General features: G+C 47.3%; 1 protein-coding gene across 10 annotated transcripts in view; it reads right to left on the bottom strand.

The window, feature by feature from the left end:
- The window catches only part of SEPTIN6 (septin 6), a 111423-nt gene that overhangs the window by 76116 nt on the left and 22373 nt on the right, over positions 1 to 12934 (bottom strand). For all 10 annotated transcript variants that reach the window (XR_009547591.1, XR_009547588.1, XR_009547587.1 and 7 more), the window contains one exon: positions 4347 to 4461. Coding sequence is in view for 4 of the 10 variants with exons in the window: in XM_060183271.1 (XP_060039254.1) it covers positions 4347 to 4461 (115 nt within the window). In the remaining 6 variants the exon portion in view is untranslated. The remainder of the gene's footprint in view (positions 1 to 4346; positions 4462 to 12934) is intronic.

The following is a 12934-nucleotide window of genomic DNA, read 5'->3' as shown; positions in this document are numbered from 1 at the left end:
AGCGGTGAAGCAGGTCTGCAGGTGTCTATCTTTCTCTCCCCCTCTCTGTCTTCCCCTCCTCTCTAGATTTCTCTCTGTCCTATCCAACAACAATGACAGCAATAAAAACAATAACTGATAAACAAGGGCAACAAAAGGGGGAAATAGCCTCCAAGAGCAGTGGATTCATAGTGCAGGCACTAAACCACAGCAATAACCCTTGAGGCAAAGAAAAGAGAAGGAAAGGAGAGGGGGAGGGGAGGTGAGGGAAGGGAAGGAGAAGAGATAGGAGAGGAGAGGAGAGGGGAAGGCAGGGGAGGGGAGAGGAGGGGAGGGGAGGGAGGGGAGAGGAAAAATGCCACAGGCCTCAACTACTCAAAAATAGCATTATCATAATTCCACATGTAAAATGACCACACAATGTGAGCTCAGATCTACAGGGACACAGAGATCAAACAGGCTCCTAAGCTGAATATGAGTCCCAGATCAGATCAAATGGATGGGGTTTACAGTCAGCAATGTTTATAACCCTTCCCCTTATTAGGGAGCTACTCTCTTCCCTGATCCAGCTTTCTGTCGCTTTTCCAGCCATGACATCACCTCCCCAGACAATAACTTGGATCCACCTGCATATCAGATTTCAGGCTCAGAGGGAAAAAAAAAAAACGAGTGTAGCTACAGGCCCTTTGAAATATAACTAAAATATGCCTACTAGCTATCTACAAGATGGAGGACCCCCCCAACACTTCATCTGCACCATTCCAGCCTTTAGGTCCATGATGATTCAATGATTTGTTTGGCTTTGTATGCTAACTTTCTTTTTAGCCCCCAGGTTCCAGATGCTTGCATGATGCTGACCAGACTTCCCTGGACAGAGGACCCCACCAATGTGTCCTGGAGTTCCGCTTCCCCAGAGCCCCATCCTACTAGGGAAAGAGAGAGGCAGGCTGGGAGTATGGATCAACCAGTCAATGCCCATGTTCAGCGGGGAAGCAATTACAGAAGCCAGACCTTCCACCTTCGGCAACCCACAATGATCTTGGGTCCATACTCCCAGAGGGATAAAGAATAGGAAAGCTATCAAGGGAGGGGATGGGATACGTAGTTCTGGTGGTGAGAATTGTGTGGAAATGTACCCCTCTTATCCGATGGTTTTTGTCATTGTTTCCTTTTTTAAATAAATAAAAAAAAAGAAAAAGAAAAGAGGGTTGGCGATAGCATAATGGTTCTGCAAAAAGACCTTCATGCCTGAGGCTCTGGGGTCCCAGGTTCATTCCCTAGCACCACTATAAGCCAGAGCTGAGTAGTGCTCTGGATGTCTCTGTCTCTGTCTCTCTTTCATTAAAGAGTGAAACAAAAAAAATATATTTAAAAGAAAAGAAAATCCTGGGTTGATGGTCGGTGGTGCACCCACTTATTGGTGCACATATTACCACGTGCAGAGAGCCAGTTCAAGCCCCTGCTTCCCACCTGCAGTGGGGACACTTCTCAAGCGGTGGAGCAGGTCTGTAGATCTCTCTACCAGAACCCTGCTTAGCTCTGGCTTATAGTGGTGTAGGGGACTGAACCTGGGGCTTTGGAGCATCAGGCATGACAGTCTCTTTGCACAACCATTATGCTATCTTCCCCACCCCTCTATCCCTCTCTGTCTCCCCCTCCTTTAGAAATTTCTCTCTGTCCTATCCAATAAAAGAGAAAGTTAAGTGGGGATCGGGCGGTAGTGCAGCAGGTTAAGCGCACATGGCGTGAAGCGCAAGGACCGGCGTTAAGGATCCCGGTTTAAGCCCCCAGCTCCCCACCTGCAGGGGGGTCGCCTCACAAGTGGTGAAGCAGGTCTGCAGGTATCTATCTTTCTCTCCCCCTCTTTGTCTTCCCCTCCTCTCTCCATATGAGGGCCAGCTTGTCCTGAAACTTGGCATGCTGGGAAAGAAAAGGGAGGAGGTGACTCCTGAGGGGCCAGGGGAAGCTGGAGTCTGCCCCAAGTAGCTAAGCACTTCCATCCTAGCTGAGCTGCAGTGAAGTAAGTGGTTGTGACTACACAGATAATTCCAAGACTGGGACATACCATTTGTCTCACTCAGTTCACCTTGAACTTGGCTGTCTCTTCTCCCCCTCTGGGCCCCAAGGGCATCCACATGTCTGGTTCCTCTATACTTCCACCCCTGGGACCCTCCCCCAACCATGTACACAGGCTCTCACCATACCCACAACCAACCCTAAAGCTTCCCTGGCCCTTCCAATTGAACTCAGTGGCACGGTTGATTAGGGTGGGGGTCTGTCATTCCACTCTTCATTTCCTTAACGTCACCATAGGTCATCTGGAACTCTGGGCAGAATGCCAGGGAGAAGCCAATATGTTTGTGTGGAAATGTGCTCAGTAATCAAATAGTCTGTGAATGGGTTTGGCCACCAGCCAAAGACTGGGGCGCTTGTTAGTCACACAGCAATCTGACAGAGCTGATATTGGATGTGATAGCATTGGTGCTTGATGCCGGACACCCTGTACGTGCTTGGTACCACTCCCCTGTGAACCCCGAATTACAGCCAGGAGAAAACCTCTAGTTTTGGAATTATGGGTCCATGATGGACAATTGGGTGGGGGAGCTTGTGTTTCTGTCTCACTGGTTTCTGAGCTGGCTCAGAAGGCTGGGTCATTTTGCTGGTGGGTGATCCTCGATGCTTGCCTGTCACCCTTATTCATTCATTCATTAATGCATGCATGCATTCATTCATTCATTTTATTGCTACCAGGGTTATTGCTGGGGCTTGCTAACAGCACTACACATCCACTGTTCCCGGTGGCCATTTTCTTCTGTTCTTTTTTTTTCTTTCTGTTTTATTGGACAAGACAAAGTGAAATTGAGAAAGGAGAGGAAGATAAAGGGAGAGATAGAGAGACACTTGCAGACCTGCTTCACCGCTCATAAAGCTTCCCCCCTGCAGGTGGGGAGTGGGAGCTCAAACCCTGATCCTTATACAAAGTAATGTTTGCGTTCAATGTGCGTGTTCAACAGGGTGTGCCAACATGTAGCCTAGTTCTTTCTTTTTTAAAAATATTTTTTTATTTATTTATTAATGAGAAAGATAGGAGAACCAGATATCACTCTGGTACATGTTCTGCCAATGGACTGAACTTGGGACCTCATGCTTCAGAGTCCAATGCATTATCCACTGTGCCATCTCCCAGACCCACCATAATTCTTTTTTCACTAATCCACTGCTCCTGGAGGCTATTTTTTTCCCTTTTGTTCCCTTTGTTGTTTTATAATTGTTGTGGTTATTATTGTTGTTACTTATGTTGTTGTTGGATAGGACAGAGAGAAATGGAGACAGTAGGAGAAGACAGAGAGGGGCAGAGAAAGATAGACACCTACAGAGCTGCTTCACTGCTTTTGAAGCGAATCCCCTGCAGGTGGGGTGTCGGGGGCTCGAACTGGGATCCTTACACCAGTCCTTGCACTTTGCACCATGTGCGCTTAACCCGCTACACTACCGCCCGACCCCCCTACACCATAATTCTTTTTAAAAATTGTATTTTGTAGGGGGCTGGGTGGTGGCGCACCTGGTTGAGCACACACGTTACAGTACACAAGGACCCGGGTTCAAGCCCCCAGTCCCCACCTGCAGGGGGAAAGCTTCACAAGTGGTGAAACAGGGCTGCAGGCATCTCTCTGTCTCTCTCCCTCTCTATCTCCCCATTCCCTCTCGATTTCTGGCTGTCTCTATCCAATAAATAAATAAATATGATAATAATAAAATTTTAAAAAAATTGTATTTTGTATTTATTTATTGGGTAGGGAAAGATAAATCAAGAGGGGAGGGGGAGCTAAAGACATCTGCAGCACTGTTTCATCACTTATGAAGCTTCCCCCTGCAGATGTGGACCGGGGGCTCGAACCTGGGTCCTCACACCTGGTAACGTGCATTCAACCAGAGGTGGCACCACTTGGCCTCTTTCTCTTTCTTTTATTTGATAGAACAGAGAGAAATTGAGGGCATGGCGGAGATAGATAGATAGATAGATAGGACGAACTCCAGCACTGTTCCACCACTAGTGAAGCCCACTGCCCATAGGTAGGGACCAGCGTTTGAACATGCATTTGTGCACATGATCATGTTTACAATCACTCTACTGACTCTACTGAGAGTTCCACCATACAGCCCTTGGGTCCCTAGATTTTTGATCTGGCCAGGGGAAAAAAAGGTAATTACAGTCAGTTGCCTACAAAAGAATAACAGTCAGAAGAATGGGATTCTTGTAAATAGATCAGAGAGCCATGTGATTTAACCTAATTACCTGCCAAGCCACATCTAGCCATTCAGGCCCCGTATTCTGTAACAGAATTTCCTGCTATGGAAATACTCACCCACGCACAGGATGTTGAAGCAGAAGCCCTGGCTGACAGACTTATTCACCAGCTGGTCGGGCAAGCTGTCGAAACCCACATGTCCAGCCAGGGGGACAGTTCGGCAACCTTCACCCTGAATTGGGAGGGGACACAAAGGGGAGAGAATGAGATTGTGTTGGGAAAGTAATCCAACACCATTCCACCACCCCCAACACTGTCCCTGCTGGGAAGTCACACCCGCCTGGATGTTGGGTGTGGTCTCTTCCCTCAGCTACTCCCAACTCCAAAGCATAATGAGCCAACAGCTCAACAGCTCGGGATACAAGCATTCTTTGAAGGGCCCAATAGGCATGTCCCCAGAATTGCAGACAGAGGGCGCTCCTATGGGGACGGATGGTTGGAGCACAGAGACTCCATTTCCTTCTGCATCTGTCTTATGATATATTGTCACTATCTTAGAGAAGAGTAGGAGCCTCAAACTTTGGCAGTGACATGAATAGCACAACACTGTTCAAAGGATCTTTAAAAAGAAAACAGGCTCAACAATTTGTTTGGCTTCGTATGTTAACTCTCTTTTCAGTCACCAGGTTCCAGATGCCACCAGGATGCTGGCCAGGCTTCCCTGGATTGAAGACCCCACCAATGTGTCCTGGAGCTCAGCTTCCCCAGAGACACACCCTACTAGGGAAAGAGAGAGGCAGACTGGGAGTATGGACCGACCAGTCAACGCCCATGTTCAACGGGGAAGCAATTACAGAAGCCAGACCTTCTACCTTCTGCAACCCTCAATGACCCTGGGTCCATGCTCCCAGATAGATAGAGAATGGGAAAGCTATCAGGGGAGGGGGTAGGTTATGGAGATTGGGTGGTGGGAATTGTGTGGAGTTGTACCCCTCCTACCCTATGGTTTTGTTAATTAATCCTTTCTTAAATTTAAAAAAAAAAAAAAGAAAGCAGGACCTATGAGTGAGGTCACCCAGTATGCCTCCTTCTCCTCTGGCTTATCTCCCTTAATGCAATACCTTCAAGTTCTAACCCAAGATGAGGTATAGGAGATGACTTGTCATTTTTAGCAGCTGAGTCATATCCCAACTGGGTATGGCCTGTGGCAGCAAGGACAAGGACAAGGACACGGGGGGAGGCAGGGGGGGTCAGCCTTTTGAGGACACTGGGGACCCAGAGCACAACAGTAGTGGAGGACTTGGTTGGTGGAGGGAATGGTGTACAGACTGCTGCACAAACAGGATGAAAAATTATACCCAAGTGGCAACAACACCTGTCTGTCCTTGTAAATCATTCTCCTAATAAAACAAGTACTCAACAAATACAAAAATTAAATGGCAAAATACATGAATAGATAAATGATGGCAGGACTCGTTGTCTCTAAAGCATTGGGGGGTGGGGGGGAGAGGCTACAAAGTCAGCACAGCATAAACGTCCAGCAAGATGGAAGCCTAACATGCAGCCTCACTAGCTTGCTCCAACCCTGGCCTAGTGGAGAGGCTCTAAGGAGCTTTTGAAGGGGTCAGGTGGTGGCACATCTGGTTGAGTGCACATGTTACAATGTTCAGGGACCCAAGTTCAAGCCCCCGGCCCCTACCTGTACTGGGAAAATTTCCCAAGTGGTGAAGCAGTGTTACAAGTGTCTCTGTCTCTCTCCCTCTATGTGTTCCTCTCAAATTTCTGGCTGTTTCTACCCAGTAAATAAATAAAAGATAATACAAAAAAAATTTTAAAGAAGTTTTTGAAATCAGGCAGGCCAGGGTTCGAGTCCCACCACCTGCACTTTCTGACCCAGAAAAATCACTTCACTTTTTCAAAGTGTCTCCTTCTATGTGCCTGGAAAGCACTGACTGGGATGTGAGGGCACTGTCCTTCCACTGAAAGACAGGAGGTCTCTTTGCTCCCCTCCAGCCCCCTGGTCTGCACACTTACACTTGGAAAAGCAGTAAGATCCTTTGCTCTCTTGCATGTCCCTACGGTTCTTATTTTTAGATACAGAACCAGTGCACCCTTCTGGCACATATGATGGTGGGATTAGAACTCAGAACTTCAAGTTTGAGAGTCCAATACCTTCTCCACTGCATAGTCTCCAGGGCCTCTAAAGCTTTTTATTGCTGATGGTTTTACAACACAGACAGAACTCCAACCTGGGGTTAAGTTTCTAAGGACGACAATGTGGGGCCTGCTTGGACTCAAGAAGTGTTCTGACTCATTGCCAACAGTCACTAGAGAGGAGAAGAAGGAAGAGAAAGGAAGGGGGGAGCAGAAGTCCAGTCAGGGGCTAGGAGAGGAGTCAGAGTTTCTGCTGTGGCAGGGCTCCACCAAGATTTCCAGCAGGGCAATCCAGGAAGGGCGAAGCGGGTGCCAGGAAACCTATGCCAACATCCTCGACTGTGTCAGTGCAAAGCATGTCCACTTATAGATAAGCTGTGGGAGACTTGACACCTTCCCCACCCCAGGGGAACGAGGGACTGTATGGTGGGCAAGCCTCTCCCACTTCCACCAGCAGTGCCACAACCACCACTGATGTCATCAGCCCCTCCCAGAGATGAAAAGACAGGGCCAGTGTGGGCCCCAGCCATCTGGCAAGTTCATTATCCTCACACATCTCATGCCACACACTCCCAGTGGATCTGCTTGACAGACAACCATATGCCACCTTTCAGCCCGAGGTGGCAGGTGTTGGGGGCCCCTTCCCAGAGGGGAAGAGCTCCTGAAGGCAGATGAGTCACTCACATCTCCGGGGAACCTTGTTTCCACTTGGCCTTTCTGCTTCCCCTGTTCCTCTTGTCCCTTCTTCCTTCCTTAATTAATTAATTGGTTAGATAATGAGAGCATCACTCTAGCACATGCAGTGCCAAGGCTTGAACTCAGGACCTCATGTTTGAGGGTCCAACACATTATGCACTGCGCCACCTCCAGGGCCATATCCTTCCTTCCTTCCTTCCTTCCTTCCTTCCTTCCTTCCTTCCTTCCTTTCTTTCTTTCTTTCTTTCTTTCTTTCTTTCTTTCTTTCTTTCTTTCTTTTTCCCTCATCAAAGTAGACACAGATCTGCTTGGGCCCCAGCTCTGCAGAGGACCTAGCCATACCAGGCATCGGAAAACAAGTCTGGCCTCTGGAGTGGAGATTTCCTGAACCCTCTTTTATCATCCTGGGCTGCCTCTTCCTGTCTCCACATTCAGCACTGAGAGACACCAAGTGCTCGCAGGCCACTTGATCTCCAAGTGCCCATAGGAGAGAGAGAGGAAAGGGAATGTTCCAACCAAAGGCGGGGGCAGGCAGCAGGGGGAAACGTCCCACCTTCTTCTCAGGGCTCCTTCATCACTGAAACCTCAGCAGGCATGTGCCTGTCCACCTAGCACAGTGCAGTAAAGAGTTCCCAACAAGGCCAGTGGAATAGCTCACCCGGGTAGTGCATTGCTCTACAATGTGCATGACCCAGGTTGGAGCCTGGCCCCCATTGCGTTGGTGGAAGCTTCGGTGTTGTGCTGTCTTTGCTTCTCTGTCTTGTTCTTTTGTTTTTACTTTTGTCATTTTAAAAAATTAGTATTTATTTATTTTCCCTCTTGTTGCCCTTGTTGTTTTATTGTTGTAGTTATTATTGTTGTTCTTGATGCCGTCATTGTTGGATAGGACAGAGAGAAATGGAGTGAGGAGGGGAAGACAGAGAGGGGGAGAGAAAGACAGACACCTGCAGACTTGCTTCACTGCCTGTGAAGTGACTCCCCTGCAGGTGGGGAGCCGGAGGCTCGAACCGGGATCCTTAACGCTGGTCCTTCTGCATTGCACCATGTTCGCTTAACCCGCTGCACTACTCCCTAGTTATCTATTTTTATACCAGAACACTGTTCAGCTCCGGCTTATGGTGGTGCAGCAGGACTGAACCTGGGACTTAGGAGACTAAGGCATGAGAGTGTCTTTCCATAACCATTATGCTGTATCTCCCTCTTCCTTTCTTTTGCTACTGGTTATTGCTGGTGCTTGCTGCTGACATGACAAATCTGCTACTCCTAGTGGCCATTTTTCCCCTTTATTATATTTTTTCCTTTTTTTTTAATTGATAGAGCAGGGAGAAATTGAGAGATAAAGATAGAAAAGGACGGGGGAAAGAGACACCCACAGCAAAAGGGCTGCTTCACCAGTTATGAAGCTTCCTCCCGTGGTCCGGGAGGTGGCGCAGTGATAAAGCACTGGACTCTCAAGCATGAGGTCCTGAGTTCAATCCCCAGCAGCACATGTATCACAGTGATGTCTGGTTCTGTCTCTCCTCCTATCTTTCACATTAATAAATATTTAAAAAAAATAAAGCTCCCTCCCCACAGGTGGGGGACTGAGGGCTTGAACCTGAGTCCTTGCATACGCATATGGTAACAGGTCTGCTCAACTGGGCATGCCACCGCCTGGCTCCCGAGTATACTCATCTCCCCATGATTAGGGTCTCACTCTTTCTTGCTGGAAAAACTCAGTCTGGGAGCATGACTTTTATTCAAAAGACAGTAGCAATTGAGTTGTTTGGGGCAGGGAAGGTCAGGATGTAGACAGTATTTTGGGACGAACTTTCCAGCTGTAGGTTACCTGATTAGTTGGTGGGGAGAGGCCAGTGGCCACAAGACCTAGAAGACAATGTTTGTTTGTTTTTTTAATTTATTTTTCTAAGTTTTTTTTAAAATTTATTTATTCCCTTTTGTTGCCCTTGTTGTTTTATTGTTGTAGTCATTATTGTTTTTGTTATTGATGTCGTTGTTGGATAGGACAGAGAGAAATGGAGAGAGGAGGGGAAGACAGAGAGGGGGAGAGAAAGATAGACACATGCAGACCTGATTCAGCGCCTGTGAAGCGACTCCCCTGCAAGTGGGGAGCCGAGGGCTTGAACTGGGATCCTTACTCGGTCCTTGTGCTTTGCACCATGTGCGCCAAATTAACCCGCTGCGCTACCACCCGACCCCCCCTTAATTTATTTTTTTAATAAGCAAGTGATACAAAAGAGAAAGACTGGAGCACTGCTCAACTCTAGCTTATTGTGATGCTGGGAATTAAACCGGGTGTCCACTTGGTCGATTCCAAATTATATTCCTCCATGAAGATAATTTCTGGAACCATCCGTTCCACCCCGGTTCCATGGCTGCCAGTTCTTAGCAACATCGCCCCGCCAGATATTCGTCGGGATGCGGCATCATCTAAGTTCATTTCCCACATCTACGCTCAACCGGACCTGCCAATATACGCGGTTATCTTCGCCCACCCTGTCCAACGCTTGACGTCTCGTCACCCAATCTGGTCCCCTACACCTACACTGAACTTCTTTGTTCCAGACTCTTGGAAACAGAGTTGGCAGTCAGCTGAGGTAAAGAACAAACACCTCATCACAGACCCCTGCAAGCGTCAAACCGGCTTTGACCTAGCTCGTTATGATTGGGCCCTCCTCAATCGCTATCGAACAGGCCATGGCCGGTGCGCCGCTATGTTCCATCGCTGGGGAGCCAGAGACGACCCGAACTGCCCCTGCGGCTACAGACAGACTATGACCCACATAGTCAACGACTGCCACCTCTCCAGATTCAAAGGAGGTCTCGAAACTTTACATCAGGCTCAACCTGACGCTGTTGACTGGCTACGGAAGAAGGGCAAATGCTAGAAGAAGAAGAACCGGGTGGGGGACCTCAGAGCCTCAGGCAAGAAAGTCTTTTTGCCTAACCATTATGCTGTCTTCCCCAGTCCCACCCCACACCCCATGATAATATTCAACAGGCGCCATGGCAATATTCAACAGGCAGCCAGACACTGCAGAAAGTAAACTCCAGCAGATCTGAACTGGTCTAACCTAGGACCCAGAAGGGAAAGAAGAGATTGAAAGCATCCTAAAGCAGGGAGGAGACTCAGTGGGTTCCAGACAGGTTGTGAGGCTCTAAGCCTGACGGTTGGGGTGAATGGTAATGCATGTGAAGGAAGTGTGGGGAGGGCTTGCTCAGTGGGGGGAAGCCAAAGAGTCTTGACTTTAAATGAATTATCCCAGGTGGTGCAGTGGTTAGAATGCAGGACTCTCAAGCTATAAGGTCGAGTTTGATTCCTTGGCATTGTGTGTGTAAAAATGCTCTGAATTTATGCTCTGCCACTACCCCCCTACACACACACACACACACACACACACACACACACACACACACACACACACACACACACACATTGATTAATAAAGTTAAAAAATAAATAGGAAGCTGGGACCAGGCGGCCATACACTCGGGTCGCACAAACACATTACCATGTGCAAGGACCAGGGTTCAAGCAGTGCTGCAGGTGTATCTCACTTTCTCTCTCCCTCTCTTTCTCCTTCTCCCCTCTCAATTTCTCTCTGTCTCTATGACATAAACAAACAAACAAATGCTGTCATGGCCTGGGAGGTGACTCAGTAGATAAAAATTGGACTTTCAAGTATGGGGTCCTCAGTTCTACCGCTGACATTATGTGCCAGGCAGATGCTGCAGATCACTCATAAATTTTTTAAAAAATGGCAGGGGAGATAGCATAATGGTTATGCAAACAGATTCCCATGCCTGAGGCTCCAAGGTCTCAGGTTCAGTCCCCGGCACCACAAGCCAGAAGTGAACAGTGTTGTTAATAATAACAAATTATTATTATTATTTAATTTATTTATACACAAAATTAAAAGGAGAAATATCAAAGAAAATCATTACATTTATTAAGTTAGTTACTTTTGTAATAAATGAGCATGGTTCACCATAAAAATCTCACTGCCACCTGAGACTCTCAAGTATAAGGTCCCGAGTTGGATCCCTGGCATCGCACACTCCAGGTGATATTCAGGCTCTCCTCTCCCTCCCTCCTTCACCTCCTGCTCTCTTTCTCCCTCTCTCTCTCTCTCTCTCTCTCTCATATATATATAGGATCCCTGGCATCGCACACTCCAGGTGATGTTCAGGCTCTCCTCTCCCTCCCTCCTTCACCTCCTGCTCTCTTTCTCTCTCTCTCCCACATATATATATATATATATATATATATATATATATATATATATATATATATATCTCCTCTCTTTCTCATTAATAAATAAAATATTTAAAAAAGAGAGAGAGAAAGACACTTACAGCCCTGCTTCACAGCATGCAAAGCAACCCCCCTGCAGGTGGGGAGCCGGGGGGCTCAAACCAGGATCCTTAAGCCGGTCCTTACGCTTTGCACCATGTGCGCTTATCCCGCTGCGCTACTGCCCAGCTCCATATATATATATATATATATATATATATATATATATTCTTACACATAAATGCATTCACCTTGAAGAACCAAAGAGAAACATCTGAAAAATTAAAAGGAGAAAAGAAAGGTCAGCCATTAAAATCAACCTCTGGAGAAAGCCACGACTAATATTTATATGTATTTCCCTCCAGTCTGTTTCCTTTTCTTTTTCTAGCAGAAAATATGGGGGGGAGAGAGAAAGGAAAAAGAAAAATTTAGTCAATTGAGCACACACATTACCACGCACAAGGATACAGATTCAAGTCCCCGGTCCCCACTTGCAGCGGGGAAGCTTCACGAATGATGAAGCAGTACTGCAGGTGTATCTTCCTCTCTATCTTTTCTTCTCTCTCAGTTTCTGTCTCTGTCAATACACAGATATTTCTGAGAGAGAGAGAGAGAGAGAGAGACGAAGCAGAGCAACAGAGCATCACTCTCGCATCTGGCATGCCGGGTAGCAAACTCAGGACCTTATGCACAAGAGCACCACCTCCCCAGGCTGCACAGTGAGTTGTCTCTTTTGACAAGACAGAATGATGCCACGTCTTCCTTTGCATGGTATTACTTAGTCTAACAAACTGGCACTGGGTAGAGGAGGACTGTTGTCCTGAGCGATTAAGTACACTTCTAAAACATCCTTTTTTTTTGTCCATTAGGGGAGCTGACTGGATTTTTTCCCCCTGGCTAAGGATTGAGCAGGCTTCCAGGGTTTTGCCAGGACAAGGAATCACTCTTGTTCTCAGATGTGTGCACACATTGGTGACTGTTTCCTTAATTAAATTCTTGGAACACAAGCCTGCTGGGTACAAGGGTACACACGTTTGAAAGACTTGGGTCCACACTGGAAGGGTCGTTCCGCGGAGAACAGTACACATGTCTATTGCCAGTGCCAACACTTAAAAAATCTGTTTACCCACATTCAACGCCAGCTTTGCCCGCCTGCTGGGGCTTTGCCAACTATGGCGGGCTCAACCATGGAACGGGGGCATCATGCCACTGTGTGTGCATCTGAGTTCCAAGGGTGTGCACATTCATTCTTCGACTCCATGGGTTAACTGTGGATCCATACATCAACTGCTGAGCCCTGTCTTGGACCTTCTTTATTTTTGAATATATTTTAAAATGTGTGCGTCTATTTTATTTTGATAGAACAGAGAGAAATTGAGAGGGACAAGGAGATAGAATGTCACCTGCAGCACTGCTCTACCACTTTGTGAAACTTCCCTCCTGCAGGTGGGGACCAGAGATTCGAACCCTAGTTCTTGTGCATGGTAATGTGTACACTTTACTGGGTGCACCATCACTTGGTCCTTGGGCTTTATTTATTTATTTTGAGTGGATGCTTGTA

Source organism: Erinaceus europaeus, chromosome X, assembly GCF_950295315.1.
Source record: "Erinaceus europaeus chromosome X, mEriEur2.1, whole genome shotgun sequence".
Taxonomy (NCBI): Eukaryota; Metazoa; Chordata; class Mammalia; order Eulipotyphla; family Erinaceidae; genus Erinaceus; species Erinaceus europaeus.
This window is presented reverse-complemented; position numbering and strand designations above follow the sequence as displayed.